At 46.3% G+C, this 22,500-nt stretch overlaps 1 protein-coding gene across 2 annotated transcripts in view; it reads right to left on the bottom strand.

Moving 5' to 3' along the window:
• Window positions 1-22,500, bottom strand: part of arb2a (ARB2 cotranscriptional regulator A) — a 238,669-nt gene that overhangs the window by 133,519 nt on the left and 82,650 nt on the right. For both annotated transcript variants that reach the window (XM_063187308.1, XM_063187309.1), the window contains exon 7: window positions 5,380-5,703. In XM_063187308.1, the coding sequence (XP_063043378.1) occupies window positions 5,380-5,703 (324 nt within the window). The remainder of the gene's footprint in view (window positions 1-5,379; window positions 5,704-22,500) is intronic.

The following is a 22,500-nucleotide window of genomic DNA, read 5'->3' as shown; positions in this document are numbered from 1 at the left end:
TCCTGTGTATGCCTGTACCTGTATGCCCAGTATCCAGTCGGTATTGTCAGCGGTTGCTATGTACCAGCAGTGAAACAACCAGCGTAGCAGGATGGCTGCTGCTCAAATGGATGCCTACACATCACTCAAATGATAGCATACTGGGCAAAGGTCAAAGCTATGAAAAATACTAAAAGAAGGTTGCACACCTTCCTAGTTGCTTTATTTGCAGGTATAGCTACTACAAAATGTCTACCTTTTCAAGGACGAACTGACACACACCATCAGCCTTTACACAGTACAAAAGGTTTGATTGTAATTATAGCAGTATTGAACCTTTTCATCTCTGTCCTTGTCTAGGTTAGCTCTTCTCAAACAATGTCAACATGGGCATGGGAATCGCAGCATGTCTCTGCTGTGTATCTGTTTGTAAACTTACAAATAGCTCTTATGTGAGTGTGTAAAAGTGGGGAAATCTGTATGTGACAGCCTGCAAAATTGGACAGTTTCAAAGTGTTGTGTGAATGACTGTGAATGCTTATGATGCGTGTGTGTGTGTGTGTGTGTGTGTGTGTGTGTGTGTGTGTGTGTGTGTGTGTGTGTGTGTGTGTGTGTGTGTGTGTGTGTGTGTGTGTGTGTGTGTGTGTGTGCTTGTGTGTGCGTGCGCGTGTGTGTGCACGCATGTGTGCGTGAGTGTGTGTTACCCACGGGATGGACAACAAACAGATGTTGAAAAAGACAGGAAGCAGTGAGGATGTATCATTAGCAGCTGTTCCAAGTCTGTGTGTGTGTGTGTGTGTGTGTGTGTGTGTGTGTGTGTGTGTGTGTGTGTGTGTGTGTGTGTGTGTGTGTGTGTGTGTGTGTGTGTGTGTGTGCGCGCGCACGCGCATGTGTGTGTGTGTGTGTGTGTCTGTCCGCTCTTCTATATGCACACATACCACACTACTCTTTCAAATACACATCCGTAAAGGCTGGCAGAATCAACTGTCAACAGCTTTTAGAGCTCTACTCAGGAGAGTGTCTGAGTGAGCGCCTCGTCTTGTCACGTTGCGTCTTGCCTGGCGTAACACCTCTACCAGGAACCCATCAACGCAGCCATCAGCGCTAAACTCAACTAGCTATGGTACTGTAGCGCCTGCCTTAGTGACAGCATCACGCTGTCCAGCAGCCATCAGCGCTCCAGGCACATAGGAATACGCACACTTGCACACACACACATTTACACATACTCCCACACCAGCTCAATCACACATATACTCCCACCTACAAATATCTCCTGCAAACATATAAACGTGTGCACACACACATGCGCGCACACACACACGAACACACAAACACACATGCGCGCGCGCCCATAGACGAACACACATACACACACACACTCCCACCAACAAACATACACACACACTCGCACACACACACACTCGCAAAGTCACGTGCACGCGCGCACGCACACACTTTCATCAACTCCAACCACAACACAGACTATAGCACACATACCCGCAGACACGGAAATACATCTCACAACAAATCACACATCAAACAGGAGGCAACTGGAGGCAACTTTCACTACACATGCTGCAAAACAGCCAAACACAGACGTAGTGACACCGCAGCACATCAACATCCGGTTTATCCCCAACACATGCACACGCGTCATAACACGCAACAAAAAAACAAACAAGTTGATGTGTTCATGGGGATTCAGCAGCTGGTTGAGCTGTCAGTGTGTGTGTGTGTGTGTGTGTGTGTGTGTGTGTGTGTGTGTGTGTGTGTGTGTGTGTGTGTGTGTGTGTGTGTGTGTGTGTGTGTGTGTGTGTGTGTGTGTGTGTGTGTGTGTGTGTGTGTGTGTGTGTCTTGTCGGGCCTTTAAGATGCTGAAACTTTGGTGTAGAGAGAGAGGGAGGGAGGGAGAGAGAGAGAGGCTTGACTTATTTATGAGCGTGAGTGAGTGAGTGAGCTGTCAGTCCGGCCGCTTCAGAGGAGAGAGGAGCAGCAGCCATCAGACACCCAGCCCACATCCCGCTCATAATGAGGCCACACACACACACTCACACACCAATACACATACTCAAGCACACGCACACACACACACTCACACATGCTCACACACTCACACATCCATACACATAACACACACCCATACATATCACACACACACACACACCAATACACACACAAACGCTCACACACAGAGACACACACTCTCATCCGATGAGTGCACACATACACACTCACCCGACGAGTGCACACATACAGTACACACAGCGTACAGTATACAGTAAACAAATTAGACACAAAAACAGACAGCATATACTGCATACTGTAGAGACCACACACACACACACCACACATTACACACAAGCAAATACGCACACACACACATGCAGACACGCAAATGACTGGTGCCTGTCTGGACGTCTGTCCACCATGTATAATGCAGGTGTGTGTGTGTGGCAGGCAGGCAGAGGAGCAGGGAGGCTGATGTGAACGTGGGAATGAGAGCTGCAGCCATGGGGGCCGCTAGGGGGGGAAAAGTGGTACAGATTCTAAGGGCCCAAGCACTGATAGGGGCCCTTAAGGGGGCCCAAGTACTGAGAGGGGCCCTTAAGGGGGCCCAAAATTCGAATCTTTCATGGGGCCCAGCATTTCTGGCAGCGCCCCTGGCTGCAGCTAGTGGACTGGGAGGCCCTGCAGCAGGGAGCCCTGGGTCAGGGCCGGCTTAACGATCTTATGCCACCAGCCTCACTCACACACTCAAGTGCCATGGGCTCAGGGTGGTGTGTGTGTGTGTGTGTGTGTGTGTGTGTGTGTGTGTGTGGGTGTGTGTGTGTGTGTGTGTGTGTGTGTGTGTGTGTGTGTGTGTGTGTGTGTGTGTGTGTGTGTGTGTGTGTGTGTGTGTGTGTGTGTGTGTGTGTGTGTGTTTGTGTGTGTGTGTGTGTCACTGTGTGTGTCACTGTGTGTGTGTGTGTGTGTGTGTGTGTGTGTGTGTGTGTGTGTGTGTGTGTGTGTGTGTGTGTGTGTGTGTGTGTGTTCTTCTCTCACCTCACCATACACCCGAATGCATGCATGCACACACGCACACAACAAACACAGTCACACGCACACACACGCACGCATGCAGGCAACAAACAAACACATACACGCACGCACGCACACACAAACACACGCACACACAGACACGGACAAACACACACGCATGCACACACACACTCACACACACACACAGCTGTGGATGCTTGTTCAGACTGCTGCTCATTATACAGAATGCTAAACTATTCCAGATGAAATATTTATTGCGATATTAATATGACCTCCTCTGCTTCATCCCTCAGTATACAGCAGTGCCTATAGAATACTCTCTCCTAACTCTCAAATACAACTCACAACTCAACTCACAAATCCACACATACAAACGCGTATATACAAACACACAGATAGAAACATGCACACACACAGAGGTGCACGCACGCATGCACACACACTAGTGGAGCCAGTTAGTTTTTCCCATTCTATATGTATAACATGTGACTTCCAATGTGTAGGTGATTAATGAAGATTGTCCAGATCTTGAAAGGACCATAAATGGTAAGAAAATGGGGTAAAAAAAAAAAAAAAATCAGACTGTACACACAGACACTGACATATTATATACAGTATACATAGTAATACACACAGAGAAAAAAGCAACCGAGATACAACCCGTGTAAATGCACACCTAAACAAAAAATACAATCACATATGGACACAGGTACACACAGAGACAGCAGCCTACATGATTTTATTTCCTTCTCTCTCTCTCTCTCTCTCTCTCTCTCTCTCTCTCTCTCTCTCTCTCTCTCTCTAGGCCTATTGTATAGATTGGTGTGCCACAGTCGAAGCTGAGTATGATGTAACTTCTGACTCACTGGCGGCTGTGAGTGTCGCCTCGGTGACAGGCAGGAAACACAGATGAACCTGCCGTCCCCTTGATGAAGCATGCAGGCCCGCCGGAGGAATGCAGGGGGAGAGTTGAGGGGAAAGTTGAGGGAAAGTGTTTCGGGAGCACTGGTGAAATGTTTTGGTTTCTATTCCCAGTGACTTCCCTCTCTATTCTCCCTCTCTATCCTTCTTTCTCACTACATCTCTCTTTCTTTCTCTCATTTTTTTCTTGTCTCTCTCTCTCTGGCTCTCTCTCTCTCTGTCTCTATCTCTCTCTCTCTCTCTCTCTCTGTTCATTAAAGACGGGGAGCAGGTAGGAAATGAAGGATGTCAGCACCGGTTTGCGTTGATGTGGGTGCCGTCATTAGAGAAGTGTGCAAGAAGAAGAAACAAAGACACAGGCGAGGAGAGCGAGAGAGAGGGAGATAGAGACAGAGACACAGAGAGCGAGACAGAGAGAGAGAGAGAGAGAGAGAGAGAGAGAGAGAGAGAGAGAGAGGGAGAGGGAGACAGAGACAGAGAGAGAGAGAGAGAGAGAGAGAGAGAGAGAGAGAGAGAGAGAGAGAGAGAGAGAGAGAGAGAGAGAGAGAGAGACGGGTGTGAAGGGTGCTGTTTCTCACAGACGGATGTAATAATATTAGTTATAATAGTCTTAATTATAGCGGGCGGATTGAGGTGTGGGCCGCACGAGGCATGCTGACAGCTCACACGCCGCACTGTCGCACGGCTGCGCTCGGTGACGGAGGGGAGTGTGTGACAGATCACATGCACTGTCGCTGCCTCTTCCCTCACACGGGCACACACGCATGCATGCACGAACCAATACACACAATACGCTCGCGCTCACACACACAGAAGCTCGCGCACACACACACACACACACACACACACACACACACACACACACACACACACACACACACACACACACACACACACACACACACACACACACACCACACACACACACACACGCACGCACGCACGCACGCACGCACGCACGCACGCACGCACACACGCACGCACGCACGCACGCACACACACACACACACACACACACACACAGAAGTTTGATGCCTCCATCAGCTGCATAAAATACAGAAACCTGCCTTTGAAGTGAAACAGCTTCCAAAGACTCTTTCTACACTAAAGGACTGTAGTGTGTGTGTAGCTCTGAGTATGCGTGTGTTGTGCTCGAGTGTGTGTGCGTATACCTGTCAGTATATATGAATAAAATGACAGGTGACGGGTGGCAAGCTAGGGGCAGGACAGAGCATTGAGAAGAGTACTAAGTACCCACGTGTGCAAACACACAAATGCGGGCACACTAACTCTCACACACAAACACAAACACACACACACAAACACATACACACATCACAAGATACAGAATCTCACAAGCACGCACAGACACACACACACAGACACACACACACACACACACACACACACACACACATACACACACACACACACTCACCCGTATTGGTATCTGTTCTGTCTCCTTCTCCTTCTGTGGGTTACGGTATTTCTCGTAGAAGTCCTTCTTCTTCCGTCCTCCACCTCCTCCACCACCTCCTCCTCCTCCTCCTCCTCCTCCCTCTCCAGTGCCGCGCTCCTCTTTCCTCTCGCGCTTCTCCGCTGGCTCCTCTCTCTCGGGGCCCTCAGGTGCCGAGGATGACTCCTGCTTCTGCTGCTGCTCGGGGGCCACCTCGGGCTCCGGGGGGGACGCCACCTCCACTGGCTTCTTCTCCACCTCCAGGTAGTTCTCATTGGGGTTCAGCACCATCACGCCATAGCCCTCCTATTGGGAAGAGAGAGAGAGAGAGAGAGAGAGAGAGAGAGAGAGAGAGAGAGAGAGAGAGAGAGAGAGAGAAAGAGAGATGCATTTAGTTGAGAGTTCATCTTTAGATTCATTCCATTTAATTTCCATTGTTTTCGATTGTATTTCATTTTCAACACATTTTCATGGCAATAAAGCTCATTTTGAATGTGAGGTGGGGGGGGGGGTATATTCTAACCCTTTAGCGCAGAGTTATAGCCTTACTGTCACCAAAATTGTAATGGCTTTGTCTTAAGGCTCTAGGTACCGTCATAGGAATGTTGTTATGATGTAGTTGAGTATTTTCAGCAAATAGTGAATAGGCCAGCCGGCGTCCCCATCTGCAGTAAGAGGCTACACATGATGTTTAATATTTTACCCAATACAGATTCATCACTCTTCATTATTGGAAGACAAAACAGAAAAGGAGAACAAAGTTGAAAATGAGAGTAAGAGTAAAGGGTCATTTGACAGGGAGAGCAGGAAGGGAGTAAATGAGGGATCGAAAGTTGATAGAGATGTAATCAGGCTGATTTGAGCTGAAGAGTTTTGATAAAACCAACACATGTACAGTGCATCACATCACAGGCAAACACTCTGAATATCAATCCTGGTCATGATCATCAGACAGTCAAACCTACTAAGACTACAGCCATGTCTCATACGTAGAGTTGCGTGCAAGCAACTAAATATTTTGATGACATTGACACTTGACATTGCACTCACATGCGCAATCACGCGCACACACACGCGCACACGCACGCACGCACGCACGCACGCACGCACGCACGCACGCACGCACACACACACACACACACACACCACTGGCAGTTGCCGTTTCCCAAAGATCATCAGTCAAGAGCTGATCAAACACAATCAATTACCACATCGCTTCGGGTGCCAGCACACACATTCTGTACAGCGCCAGATCAATGCCACGCACCGAGTTTTTCAAGTTCGTGCTCTGCATGGACTCCACAGTCAAAGATTTGGGGAAAACAAAAACAGCTCGTCAATGGCTCATTTGTACTACAGCAATCGTGTCATTTTTTAACAGCACGTACAAAGGCACCATGTGAAGTGGGTTAGGGCTTAACGGCAAAACACACACCGAAAACTGTCGCATCATAACACTTTCAAAACATTCAAAGGAGTGGAAACGTAAGACTAATCACCAGTGAAATACCGCTACTCCTAACAACACCCCGAAAACTTTGGTGCCTTTTCACACTTCATTCTGGCAGTGACACAGTATGTAGGCCCATCAACACAGGAGAGTGAGAGTGGAAGTGCTAGTGCATGTGTGTAAGTGCTACTGTTGTGTGCAGTGTTTGCAACTGCAAACTGTGTTAATGTGTGTGTGCGTGTTAGTGTGTGCGTGTTAGTGTGTGTGTGTGTGTGTGTGTGTGTGTGTGTGTGTGTGTGTGTGTGTGTGTGTGTGTGTGTGTGTGTGTGTGTGTGTGTGTGTGTGTGTGTGTGTGTGTGTGTGTGTGTGTGTGTGTGTGTGTGTGTTGTGTGATAGGGTGCCTTTAAAAATTCCTTCCAAACTGTGGTGGGGAGCGACATCCTGTCTTGAGTGGCCGGCGGCCGGCTGGGCTCATTTTAATAAGTGCCAAAGCAGCAGTCAGTTCCTCCTCTCTCCCTCTCTCCTTCACCAGCAACACCATCACAACTCCTTCCATCCCTCCCTCCCTCCATCTCTCTTTCTCAGTTTCCCTCTCATTCTCGGTTTCCCTCTATCTCACTCTTTCAATCTCTCATCCACCTTCAAGCCCTCTCTCTCTCTCTCTCTCTCTCTCTCTCTCTCTCTCTCTCTCTCTCTCTCGCTCTCTCTCTCTCTCTCTCTCTCTCTCTTTCCCTCTCTCTTACTCTTTCATTCTCTCTCTCACCCTCCCTCAATCTATCTATCTCTCTCTCTCGCTCCCTCTCGCCCTCTTTCTCTCTCTCTCGTGCTCTGCCTCTCTCTCTCTCTCTCTCTCTCTCTCTCTCTCTCTCTCTCTCTCTCTCTCTCTCTCTCTCTCTCTCTCTCTCTCTGGCTGGTGGCGCAGCGACTGTGTTGACAACAGCAAAATGCTACTTTCACACGTCCTGCGATTAGAAAATGATTCCTTTTTCTCACTCTCCCTTCCCTGCTTGCACCTTCTCACAGCTCGCCAGCCAGCCAGCCAGCCAGCCCCCAGAGCTGCCTCATCGCTTCTTCTTTTGCTCTCTGGAGTTTCCCTCTCGCCTCCACTTCTCTCTCTCTTTCTCTATCTCATTCTCTACTTTCCTTTGCTTTTTTATGAAAGTAAAATATCAAGAAACTTCCAACACATTCACAAAAAAAAAAAAATCACAGTCACAGCCAGGATGGAGTCTAAACAAATCTGTATGTAAATAAGATTTTTTTTTCCACCTTTCCACGTTAATTTACTTTTGCTGTGTGTCAGGTAACAACTTAATGATGGGATGAATAAAAGATGTCGGCAGCTGACATTTGTTTGAATGGATTTAGTTGCAAAAATAAATAAATAAATAAATAAATAAAACATAAAGCATTCAATTCCATTTGTAATTAGACAAAACAATCAAATTAAGATTATTGCACCCAATACTATGATTTTAAAAAGCAAACAGCTGCAGATATGATAAACAATTTTAATGAGGCCAACTAACAACTAAACAACTAAATAGTTCATTAGTACAAATTCATAATTAACACAACTATAACAGTGTATTAAAGTTCTATGAAATCACAATTAGCACACTGCATAAAAACCCACAACGTAAAAAAAGGAAAAAAAAGTGCATTCGTGTCTCCATGATTCAGACAATGCGACTGAAACAATTTCGATGTTTTTAATTTATCTGGTCTTCAGCTGCTAGATTTACTAAACTGAAGCAGACAAGCACGTCAGATCCTGGAGGCTGCACACTAGTTATCCAATAGCCTGGGAGAGAGAGAGAGAGAGAGTGCTGGCTGTGTGGATGTGGCGTGTCAGTGCAGTCCAGTCTGTCTGGGCATGTGGGGGTGTCAGTGTGGGTGCTTAGCGTGGCAACGGCTAACGGGCAGCAGCTACGGTAAGGTGTCGCTTGGCAGCCTGACTGGCCCCGGTGTTGGCACGGGCTGGCGAGAGAGAGAGAGGGAGAGAGAGGGGAAGAAATAAAGATAGAGATGTAGAGAACAAGCGAGAGAGAGAGACAGAGAGAGCAGAACGAGAGAGTGAAAGAGATGTAGAGAGGTAGAAGGATAGAAAGAGCGAGTGAGCGGAAAAACAGCTACCAGCTTCCTGCCACTGCCCACTGGTGGCAAGACGGAATACTGACAACAGGATGATAGAAGGGAGAGAAAGAACAGCCTGACACAAACCACAGAGAACCACACAAAACGAGAAGAAAACACGAGAAAGGAGAAGAAAGACGACAGGCTCCTCTTCCTCCTCTCCCTCCCTCCTTCCCTCCCTCACTCCATCTCTCTTGTCAATCTGTCTATTGGCGCTTGCTGTCTTGTCTTTGCCCGCTTCTCTCTCACGCTCGCTGTTGTTTCATTCCTCCGGTCAAGTGCAGCGCGTGCAAGTCGGGGTCGCCATCTCACCACTTGGGCTTGAGAAAGGGGACCACAGCATTTATTCTACAAACAGCAGAGGTCTGGCCTACATAACCTCACCCCCCCAAACACACACACTAAACGCCAACCGCTCCACCTCCTCACCCAACCCCTCCACCTCCTCTGCCCCTGCCTCGCTTTACTTTGCCTCTCGCCTCTCCTCGCCTCTTCTTCTTCCTCCCTCCACAAAATGGCGGTTAACCACCGGGTCCAGGTTAAGCAGTGTCTTTCTCTGAGGCACGGCCGTGAAATCTGAATAAACGCGGGCTGACAGCTGAGGTGATGCAACTGTCATACAACAGGCAATGCACCTAGGGGACACCACACCGCATTATGATTACACTATATTGCACAAATCGTAAACACAAACACCCAACACGCGCTGAATGTAAACCGAGGCTGTCTGCTGCATTTTATATGTGAGCATGTAACTTGCAGCGTGTTTATGTAAGGATAATAAACCTCCTAAGACTAAATAAACAAACAAACAAACAAAACATGGAGGAAATTATTTTCAATGTTCCATATTATTTGCCGCAAATTTTTTCCAAAAAATGGGTTCTTGATTGCTTCGGCTTTCGGTGGGTTTGTTTGGAGAGCACCATTGTCCTCATTAGCAGCTGTCGATGACACATGGCTATATTTGTGTGTGTGTCTGTGTGTGTGTGTCTGTGTGTGTGTGTGTGTGCCACACTCACGTGCATGTGTGTGCGTATTTGTGTGTGTTCACATGCATTAGTGTGTGTGTGTGCTGGTGTGTGTCTGCGAGGTGCAATCTCCCTTCTGCATGGCCCTTCCCATGCCCCCGGCTGGCCCCTGGGCTCGGAGCCTCCTAGCGACTCCCGGGGCCCCGGCGGTCAGCAGAGGTCTGGCCCCTGAGCCAAGCGGTCAGCAGGGTCAGCCGGGCCCCTCAGCAGGGTCCCGGGACCCCTCGTGCCCCCAGGACCGCACCAGCTCGGCTCTGGCCGCGGCTCTTAAGCGCCTCCTTTGTCTGGACGCCTAGACGACCGGCAAACCCTTGGCAACAATGGCAATCTGCCACCGCGAGCCGCCCGAGCCCCTGTCATCCTCACCTTTTCCATCTCTTTCACTCCTCATCCATCTTTCAATCTCTCCCTCTTCAAGCCGTCCCTTTTTTCACTCCTTTCTCTCACAGTCTCTCACGCCCTTATTATATCTTCTCTGTTGTTCTGCAATTACACACAGTCTTCCCACCGCCGCCCTCTCCATCACACACACACACACACACACACCATCACCACCGCCGTCGCCGTCTGTATAGTATGCGCCTGGCAACAACCGGCAACCGTCTTACCTACCTATGAGAGAAAAACAATGTACGCCGCGTGGCTAAACGGCTACGGCTAGGGAAATTTCGAGGAAAGAAAGCAGCCCGGTGCAGACACATCCTTGACAGGTAAAGCTGACTGGAGCTATTAGCAGAAGGAGGAAGAGGAGAAGATCTGGGGAGGGGGAGGAAGGTGATCGTAATGAGCTGGTGTCCTCTCCATCACCTCCCCAAGTCTGAGTGGTTAAATAATAAATCCCTTCACTCCTTCACTCTTCTTTCTTTTCTTCCTCTCCTTTTCTCTCTTTTTTTTGAAAGAGAGCCGAGGACAGGACGGACTGCTAGATGGATAGAATGAAACGCGATGAGTTTATTAGCAGTGCTTGGGTGGTGGTGAGTGTGTGTGTGTGTGTGTGTGTGGTGGGGGGAGTTGTGGCAGGTACTGATGGACTGTTTTATCTGTTTGTGGAGCTTTGCATCAGGCTTTGATGTGAAAGCTCTCTCTCTCTCTCTCTCTCTCTCTCTCTCTCTCTCTCTCTCTCTCTCTCTCTCTCTCTCCTGTCTCTCTCTCTCTCTCTCTCTCTCTCTCTCTCTCTCTCTCTCTCTCTCTCTCTCTCTCTCTCTCTCTCTCTCTCTCTCTCTCTCTCTCTCTCAACACTTAAACTGTCTCTTTCTCTCTCTCTCTCTCCCTCACATACACACGCAAACATACGATTCTGTCTGCTCCGAGCCCCATGCAGACAAGCGGGCGCTCTTGACAGGTACAAAAGCATGGCTGATAGCGGTCAGGATTGCATGAGCAAAGTAGGGGTGTGTGTGTGTATGTATACGCGTCTGTGTGTGTGTGTGTGAGTGACAGACAGAGAGAGAGAGACAGAGACGAGGAGAAAAGAAAAAAGGCGAGGCTTGAACATACAGAGGCGGGGGGTGGGGATGGGGATGGGGATGGGGATGGGGATGGGTGTGTGTGTGGCGGGGGGCGTCGGCGTGAAGGGTGTATAGAAAGCAATAGAAAGAGTGGGACAAAGAAAGACTGACAGACGAGTTATACGTCTTCCACATCTTCCCTTCGTGTTTACCCAAACCGTTGTTTACAGTGTATCTGTTGCCATCGTTTGACGGAGTGTCTGTGTGTAAAAAAAAAAGATCATGGGCCAATGTGTTCTTTTTCCTTCCCTTTATGTCTCTAAACGTTATTGTGATGCACGAGGCGACACACCTACGGCAAGAGAGAGGGACAAAAAAAAACGCAGGGTCTCTTCTCGAGCAGCCCCTGCTCTGCTCTGACTTCCTGCTTCTGCGTCTTCCTCACATCTGATTGGCTGATGTCCATTAGCGAGCCCCAGATATCGCCTGGGAAACACCCTGCCAGGCCAATCAAGAGACAGAACGAGAGGGGGCGACATGACGAGAGGTTAATGTCGGGGTAGAGGGGGGGTGACGAGGGGATATCGACAGCCGCCATAGTCCAAATTCAATGAGCGGACATACAGTTGCCGATGTTTTCATTCAACGGACGGAAAACAGCCTAATCATGGACAGCCGTGTTAGAGCATTGTGTCCTTGCCGGCACAACTGCTGCCAAGCGTCTAAACTGAAGCTGTTGACAAATTTCATTTATAACCCGCACAGCGCCACAATGTAAACACAAACACAGACATAATTGTGTCTAGCATTATCAGTGGGGGGGTGAGTGTACGCGTTTGTCTGGAGCGAGGGAGGAATAAATAGATGACTGGACCGAAGAGGTGAGAGTGGGCGGGCAAGGGAGAGTGAGAAAAAAGCAAGGGAGCGACAGAGGGAACAGCAGAGAGAGAGGGAGAGGGAGAGGGAGAGGGAGAGGGAGAGGGTTGTCTGTCCATGCTGTGATTGTAAGTACAGTGCCACTGGACTCGATATGGCCCCTCCTTTACAGAACCATGATGCACCGGCTCTCTCCTTCTCTCTCTCCCTTTCTCCATCTTTCCCTTTCTCCATCTCTCTCTCTCTCTGTCTCCCTCTGTCTGTCTTTCGATCTCTATCTCTCTCTCTCTCTCTCTCTCTCTCTCTCTCTCGCTCTCTCTCTCTCTCTCTCTCCTTCTCCATGTCTCTGCCCATCCACCCACCCCTTCCTCTTTTCCTCTCCCTGTGAGTCTGTTAGACACTGGGGTTTCTCTCTCCCTCTCCTTCCATTCTCTCTTCCCCTCACTCTCTCTCTTTTATTTGGGGCTCAGGCCCAGTTGCTGCTCTGGGTGACCTTGTCTGTCAGCGACTCCACGTGGGCTTTATTCCCCCCCCCAATCTCTCTCTCCTTCTCTCTTGCTGCCCGCCCGCCCGCCCGCACGCAAATCTATTATCCATCCAGCAAGATCCCACACAGCTCGCTCTTACTGTCAGATTAAGACACGGCTACCCCCTCTCTCCCTCCCTCCCTCCCTCGCTCCCTCCTTTCGCCCTGCCTCCCCCACCTCATCCATCCCTTTCTCTGTATCCCTCCCTTTCATTCTAAAGAACACACAAACACACACACACGCACACACACACACACACACACGCGCACACACACCCTTGGCTCCTCTTGCACAAATGTGTCTAGCTATACATAAGTGAGTGGGGGAAGGTTTTAACTAATGACGTGTGGTGTGGTAGTGGATAGTTGCACAGCCCCGATGCAATAACCTCAATTTTAGGGGCAACCACACACATTATTGCATCAATACCCTGGACTATTATGCCATGGCGACCTACAACTCATCACAGAGCTGAGAGCGCGCTGCTTCCTCTGAAGTAGAGAGCCTGAAGAGCAAGCTCTTAAAGTCAAGTAGCAAAAAGATAAATAGATGACCTCAACAGCCAATAATGCTTCTACCGCCTCACCATCGCTTTTTTCCACCCAGAACTTTACTTCCAGATGTTGGAAGGACGAAAGACAAAAAAGGGAGGGGAAAAAAGAGGCTAACCTTGACAAAACTCATCTCTGTGGTGTCGGAGCAGATGAACAGAGAATATTTCTACGGGGGTTCAAAGAGCTGCATCCGAAAGAGAGGAGAGGAGAGGAGAGGAGAGGAGAGGAGAGGAGAGGAGGGTAGAGGAGAGGAGATGAGAAGAGAAGAGAAGAGAGGAGGAGGAGAGGAGGGGAGGGGAGAGGGGGAGGAGAGGAGAGGAAAGGAGAGGAGGGTAGAGGAGAGGAGAGGAGAGGAGAGGAGAGGAGAGGAGAGGAGAGGCAGGTAGGGAGATGATGCTCCACTTCCTCCCCAATGCCGTCAGTGTTTCTTGCTGAACTTTTGTAAGTCGGTGTGGGTGGGGGGTTAGCCAGTATCAGATACATGTGATAATTATCACTGGGAACAAAACAAAAACATCACTGGGAACAAAAACTACACAACCTACACATTTTTTGTAAAAACAACTTAAGAAATTATCCGTAATATGAAAGCTTTTCAGGGTACTTAGTTATTAATGTGGTTGAGATAAATGTGCTACACACAAAAAGATTGATTCATTACACTTTGAAGGTGAAAGGTGTTTTTGTCAGGGTTTTGTCAAGTTTTTACCATAAAGTGCTGGGGGGATCCCTGGCCCGAGTCTCAATATTTCTACTAGCCACTCTACTTACTTTCGGACTGCCAAACTCCTTTGCCCAGCCTCGAGTCTCTCCTGCTCGAACATATTCAATGCTCCTCTGCGCCTCTCATCTCTGCCCCTCCATCGCTCTTCAGCATCTCTGGCCCTCCTTGTCATCATTTCCCTGTTTTTACTCAAGGGCAGATCGCTTTCTCTCTCAGGCAGACTTACAGTGCAGCACATACTAGCACTGTAATGATATTGTATCGAACCGAGAAGTCGTGATACAGAGTCTCGATACTGTAACGCGGTGCAAGAAGGCAGTATCGTCAAACGCCCTTCCACTTTTTAAACATTATTAGCAGTCTCATGTAACCTGCTATTCTACCTATGATCTACCTACGATCCCAGTTTTTATTTATAATTTTATTTTATAATGTTGGCAAATGTGACAAAAGCAAATTAACACATTTTTAAAAAGGCTTTTAAAAAAAAAAACGTGGGGTGTATCGAATCTTAAGTCAATGATGGTGATACGAACTGAATCCATGTGCCAAATTGGGAGGGGAAAGTTCCTTAGAGCTCCATTCATGTCCTGTCTGCTATCGCGGACACTTCAACGGTTATCCTTACACGTCTTTGGCATGGTTTAGTTCAAACATTATTAGCTAGTGTAGTACATTACAGTTATACCGCTTGAAACCGCTTGAAAACAGGACTTTTGGGTGAACGACATTTGTTGTCGTCACATGATCATTGTTCAACTTTGACCCTGGATGGATGGATGGATGGATAGACGGAAGGATAGATAGATAGATGGATAGAGAGATCGATAGATAGATAGATAGGCCTAAACCGGTTCACTTTGAATGTCTTTTTGTTAAAGTTATTTTTCACACTAATAAGCAATTGATTATAGGAAATATATATAGACCTCCAAACTCTGGGGCCGAGTCAATACAGTGTATTGGTAACACTATCAATTCAGTATGCAACTCTAATGAGATGATTATCCTTGGTGATTTTAATATTAACTGGCTTGACCACTCATCACTAAATAATCGACATTATTTTGAAGGTTTAAACCTGACTCAACTAATATCTGAACCTACGCGGGTTGTTGATAGATCTAAGTCTCTACTGGACTGGATCCTGGTCACTCATGCCAATAGAATTATTGACTCTGGTGTTTTATCAGACTGCTTTAGTGACCACTCTATGATATACTGTGTGTGGAAAATTAAATTACCTCGCTTGCCCCCCAAGCTCATCAGAGTGAGACAAATGAGACATTTTAATGCAGAAAACTTCATCCAAGACTTACTTTACATTAATTGGGACAGGCTTCATCTTATACCATACATTGAGGATGCCTGGAACTTCTTCTACACTGAAGTCATTAAAGTCATTGATAAACATGCCCCTTGGATATCAGTTAGGGTAAAGGGCCATCATTTACCATGGGTTGACGCTGATCTAATTTACTTATTTAAGCAGAGGGATATTGCATGGCAGAAGTATAGACAGTCAAAAAATGAAGATGATTTTAATATCTATAAAAAGTTAAGAAATATCTGTACAACTAAAACAAGGAACGCTAAATCAAATTATTATAAAAATGCTCTGTCTAGTAACTTTAGCAATCCGAAGAAGTTCTGGAAAAATCTTAACTCCTTACTTCATAATTCCTCTAAAAACATGCCTACAAAAATTAAATTCAATGACAGTGTTATCAGCGATCCCACCGCAATTGCTGATGCATTTAACCAGCATTTCTCCAGCATCTCCAATACCAAATGCTCCAATTTTTCATATCTAAGCTCTTGTAAAATGCAAGGTAGCTCTTTTGATTTCTCGACAATATATCCTACAGATGTCCAGCAGGCAATTTCCGACTTAAAGGCTGGCAGTGGAATGGATCCTGATGGACTGGAGGTCAGGTTCATTAAGGTTGCCTCCCATGTACTTTCATTTCCTTTAGCCAATTTATTTAACCTATCGTTATCCACCGGTGTGGTTCCACCAATGTGGAAATCTGCCCGTGTTACACCAATACACAAGGGAGGGGATCTCCAGGATCCCAATAATTATAGGCCCATTTCTATTATTAGTAGCGTAGCAAAGGTGTTTGAGAAGTTAGTATTCAAACAATTATTCAAATATATTAATGATTCATCTATTTTGTCTCTATATCAATCTGGCTTCCGACCTAATTTCTCTACTACCACTGCCCTAACTAAATTTACTAATGATGTATCATCTGCATTAGGCAACAACATGTCGATGGGTGCCATATTCATTGATCTTTCCAAGGCTTTTGATATGGTTAATCATTATCTGCTTCTAGACAAACTACATGCAATAGGCCTTTCTAAGGAAGCGATTCTCTGGTTCAATTCTTATCTCCATGGCAGGCGTCAACGTGTCTCCCTTCATGGCTCTCTGTCTCAGTTTGTATTAATGGAGAAGGGTGTCCCTCAGGGTTCTTCCTTGGGGCCACTTTTGTTCTCCTTATTCATAAATGACCTTCCTCAAATCTGCTCAGACTGTAATATTCATTTATATGCTGATGACACTGTGATATACACATCTAATGTGTTGGTCTCTAAGATCCAGTCCTCATTACAGTCTAACTTTGTTGCCATGCAACACTGGTTCCAGTCCAACCACCTACTACTGAATACAAAAAAATCATATTGTATGTTGTTTCCTACCAGATCAGCATCACGTACCCAAGGCTCTTCTGTTTCTCTTAAATTTCTTGATGGTTCAATACTGGCCCAAGTCGAAGAATTTAAATATTTAGGACTATGGCTTGATTCACAACTCTCATACAGGCATCACATTATCACTGTTGTTAAAAAGATTAATAACTGTCTACGTTTATTGTATCGATCAATAAACTGCTTCTCTCAACCAACACGGTTGAGAATCGTTAAATCACTAATATTCCCATTGTTAGATTATGCTGATGTTGTTTATCAAAACACCTCAGACTCAAATCTGAAACCTTTAACTGTAGCCTATAATAACTTGTGTAGATTTGTTCTTAGATGTCCGTTTAGGACCCATCACTGTGTACTGTATGACTCCCTGAACGTACTATCACCAAAAGCCAGAAGACAGTTTCACTGGTATCAGTTCATCTTTAAATGTGTGTACCTTGACTTTCCCCAATATCTTAAAGGCTATCTAATCTCACATAGACCTGGCCATAGATTACGGCTCACTGAACACCCCACGTTCACGGTGCCAAACATTACAAAGGAGATTGGTAGACGGGCGTTTAAATTTAGAGCGCCCTACGACTGGAATAGTCTGCCGGGGCATATCAGATCCATAGCCTCCTTTCACTCATTCAAATTCTCCATCTTTACCTACTTACAGGAGAACTCTACATGTCAATGTTTTTGAATAATTATTATGATCAGGTGTCTGATTATGTCTAATGCTGATGTGCTGAGTACTACTGTACTGGATGCTACATACCGAATATTCACTTTGTAAATGTGTAGGCTTAATACTGCCATGTTTTGACCAACTGTTATTCTTTCTAGGGTGACGACGTTGGGGGGGGAGTGGGGGAGACTTTGTGTGAAAGTACTGTATGTGTGAAAGTGTTGTCCTGATCAGTGTTGTGTTTTTGTTTCTGTATTTTGTTTTAGCATCTGTTCTTGTTTCTGTACTGTACTGTCTGTCCTGGGGACCCCCTCGAAAACGAGATATCCTATCTCAAGGGGCTTTCCCCCTAAACAAATAAATTGAAATTGAATATATTATATATATATATATATAGATAGATAGGCCTATATAATATCGGATTTTATCACATTTTTATCATTTAATCCACATCAAAGGCACTCTATGGGAATACTGAACAATTAATTATCCATAAATGATATACCATTTGAAAGTGTGTTTTCTCTACTTTAATATGAAAGTAACTTGTAATTGACACTTTTCATGTATTTTCAAGTTATTTGACATTATTTAAAATATGACCAAAATGTCAATTTTTCCTCAGAATTCTTGGTAGAATTCCGGCCTATTCAAAAAAAAATTCTGGTAGCTAGAGGGTTAAACACAATATCATTATCTTGTTAGCATGAGCTAAGAGATCAGTCATGTATACAAAAGGATTATAATGGCCACAATGCAATTTCCTGTGGTGTGACTTCGTGTCCTGCGGTGTGATATGCTTATGCAATGTGTTACTCAATCCTTACTTGTTTTTCATGTATCATGCAAGGATATAAGGATACCAGGAGATTAATTTGTCACATTCACACAATTATTACAAGTAATACAGTGAAACCATGCAGTGAAATCACAGTTGTCTGCCTGTACAACGCATATGCGTGTGTGGGTGGGGGTGGGGGTGCGGGTGGGTAGTAGTGTGTGTGTGGGGTGGGGGTTTAAGGAATAATAGAAGAAAGAGCATCGGGGATATGTTTGTGCAGAATATTAATAATTTCATAGTAGCCTATCTTACAGAAATGTCACACCAAGGATGTCACACCGCAGGGCACATTTTCCCAAAAAAATGGCAAAAATTAGGCGAAATTCCACGGACCTCTAAGAGCTTTATTTTTTTCAATTTTTTTCCATCATTTTTTTCAGGAATTGGAATAACTTTTTTTTTGCATTACGCCCTTAAACGTCAACCACCCACATACAGACGGATGCACACATGCATACACACCTATATATTCAGACAGTGACTGTGATATATGTACACAGCAACATATACACACAGCGATCTTCCTTCAAAGACAAAATGCACAGACACGAGAAGCACGAAGACCTTCCTTCAAAGAGAAATGCACACACATGCACATATACAGTTACACCGAGTCGTACGCACATGCACAAAAGAAAAATGTACACACACCTTTACTCAAAGACAAATATATATACACACTGACGGACGATCAAAATAACAAATACATTCACTCAAGTGCATAAAATACCACACTTCAGTGATGTTTGCAACATTAGTAAGACACCCAATATACACGCACCCCTCTCTTCTCTGGTAGAAGGTACCACTCCGTTTCCAGTGTGAGTGTCATAACTCTTTAGGATCACTTAGTATGTTCTGACCGGGTGCTCCTATAAACAAGTGTGAGGGAGGCTGGTGGTCACACGCCTGACTAATGAGAGCTGACACACATTACCAAGTGACCACACACTGGCTGCCAGAGTTAAGCAAGCCGATCAGAAAGCAAGGCCTTAAGGAAACAAATAGTCTTCGCAATCTGCCCTGAAGATTATAGGCTGGAAATATAGTGTGACGATCATATATGTATGCCAGCCACACACACACACACACACGCACGCACACATGCGCACACACGAGCACACACACACACACACACACACACACACACACACACACGCACACACACACACACACACACACACACACACGCGCGCGCGCGCGCACACACGAGCACACACACACACACACGCACACACACACACACACATACACATCTGGTTAAACCCTCAGTTCCATCTCTGAGCCACACACAGGAAGAAAGACGAATGAGAAGAGGGGGAGAAACAGAGAGAGGGAGGGAGGAGGGGAAAGGGGAAGAGAAATGGCGAGAGGGGGAGGTACAACATTAATCACTGTACAGGTGGAATTTGTCAGCGCTATCGATTGTGTAAGTAAATGTTACAGAAATCATTTGTCAACTTTTTACAGGGGTGGGGTAGTGTGTTGGGGCTGGGGGGGTGCAGCATGTCAATCGTTCAGCAGAGCCCACTGTAAACACGGAGGGAGTCGCAGCTTAGCGGCCCATCCACTGCCATAATGACCTTTAAACAACACGCGCCTGCACACACAATCAAACACTACAGCACTAAATAACACTGGACACCACACACACACACACACACACACACACACACACACACACACACACACACACACACACACACACACACACACACACACACACACACACACACGACAACACAAATAAAGACACAACAGCACACAATCAAACACAACAGCACTAAATAACACTGGACACCACAAAAACACAGAAACACACACATACAGACACAGACACAACAACAGACCATCACACGCTACAGGACTAAATAAGAATGGACACCAGACGAATAGACACACATACAAACAAACAGACAACAACACACAATCAGACACTACAGGGCTAAAGAGCAATGGACACCACGAAAAAACACACACATACAAACAAACAGACATGACACACAATCAAACACTACAAGACTTAATAGCACTGCACACCACAGGCACAGTAGAAACACACACAATAAATAAACTTCACTACCAAATGTCTGTAGTCAAAAACATGTGTCACACGCTCTTCTGATCTGTAAAACATTTCATTTACATGCAATTATACAGTAAAGGTATTTATTCCCTGTTAATATAAAGGTTAGCCTACAGTCGTCAATGAAGATTGCTTGTATTCCATTTAAAATTAAACCTATTTACATAGCTCACAATCAGCCATTCTGAGGAAATTAGTTTGATTATGTATTTATCTAGATGGAACGTTAAGAGAGCAAGTATGAGAGAGAAACAGTGACAGAGAGAGAGAGAGAAAGCATGCAATAACGAGACACCGCGAGAGACAAAAGACAAGACAGACTGAAAGAGATATAGGAAAAAAAGAGAGAAAAGGAAAAAAAAGAGAGCGAGAGAGATAGAGAAGAGTGAAAGAGAGGTGGTGGGGGGAAGCGCATATACAGTATATGCTGGTGGATTCCATTATCCAGGCCTGACTGCAATCAGCCAAACCGTACAGACTCAACACGGCGGGGTCAGTGACAGGTCACGTGTAAACACTGAAACATGTACATGCATCGCTCACACCTGCACTCCCCATCAGGGCCCCCGAGCAAGGGCGTAGCAGCAAATTGTGGGCCCTGTGTACAATCCACTCCAATGGACCCCCCCAGCCATATATCTACACAAATCGGACTGTGTGTGGGGCGGGCCCCCTATATACGTGGGGCCCTGGTTACTTCGTTACACTTTACCCCCCTGAGCGACACCCCTGGCCCCGAGCACCACAAGAAATACCTACTACAGTAAACTCCAATCACCCCCCCCCCCCATCACACCGCCCTGTCAACAGACAGAAAAATCCCTCTTTGACGCAAAAATGGCCAACCATTTTGGTAATTCCGTGCAATGCCCCTACTACACCTATGCTGCACAATGCACAATGGATTTTTTTTTTCACACATGACTACCTGGGACCTGGTCTTCTCCACCTTCAACAAGCCCCATTTCAGCTGGTCAGCAGAAACCCCCTCAAGGCAGCGTAGTGACATGACAGCCATGACATAAGTGCCATACTTAGTGTGCGTGTGTGTGTGTGCGCGCACGTGCGTGTGTGTGTGTGTGTGTGTGTGTGTGTGTGTGTGTGTGTGTGTGTGTGTGTGTGTGTGTGTGTGTGTGTGTGTGGTTCTTAGCAGCCCTCACCTGTGGGACATGTACAGTATTTCCACCGATCGTCTCTCCCTAGCCGCCTGCCAGCCAAGCCAGCCACCATTGATTTCTCCGCTCATATCATATCTTGGGGGATTTACAGTAATTACACTGGCTGCCACGTTAATCAGCCGGCGACAGCTGACGGCGGCCGGGCCGCCCCACGGACGTGACTATGAAAGTTTTCACTTTGATGCAGAAGAGACTATTTTCAATTATTCTAAGTATGCCATTTCACTCTCTGTGGCTCATGTTCGACCACTGATTCTCTCTCTCTCAAACACACAATTCATGAACCAATCTTTCTCTTTCTCTCTCTCTCTCTCTCTCTCTCTCTCTCTCTCTCTCTCTCTCTCTCTCTCTCTCTCTCTCTCTCTCTCTCTCTCTCTCTCTCCGCCACTCACACTGTCTCTATATCTCCTGGCCTCCTCTCCCACTCCCTCTCTCATTTTCTTTTTTGTTTACTGATTTGCTTTTTCACACAAACAAAACATACAGTACTTCTCTATTCCTATCACATTCCCTCCATGCATCTCTCCTCTCCTGTTCTCTCTCTCATCCTCTCACTCACTTCCCATCCTCCTCAAATTCGGTCAATCTCTCCTCTCTTGCTCGCTCTCTTCCTCTCATACTTCCCCCATCTATCCTCTCTTGCTCTCTCTCTCTCTCTCTCTCTCTCTCTCTCTCTCTCTCTCTCTCTCTCTCTCTCTCTCTCTCTCTCTCTCTCTCTCTCTCTCTCTTTCTCATACTGTCTCTCTCTCTCTCGCTCTCTCTCTCTCTTCTCATATTCTCTCTCTCTCTCCTTCTCTCCGCTCCTCTCTTGTGAATAATGACTGTGTGATGCGGAGTGCTGGGGGTATTAATCTCAGT

The sequence above is a fragment of the Engraulis encrasicolus genome, chromosome 21, assembly GCF_034702125.1.
Source record: "Engraulis encrasicolus isolate BLACKSEA-1 chromosome 21, IST_EnEncr_1.0, whole genome shotgun sequence".
NCBI lineage: Eukaryota > Metazoa > Chordata > Actinopteri > Clupeiformes > Engraulidae > Engraulis > Engraulis encrasicolus.
The sequence above is the reverse complement of the archived record's forward strand: the minus strand, read 5'-3'. Positions and strand labels throughout refer to the sequence as shown.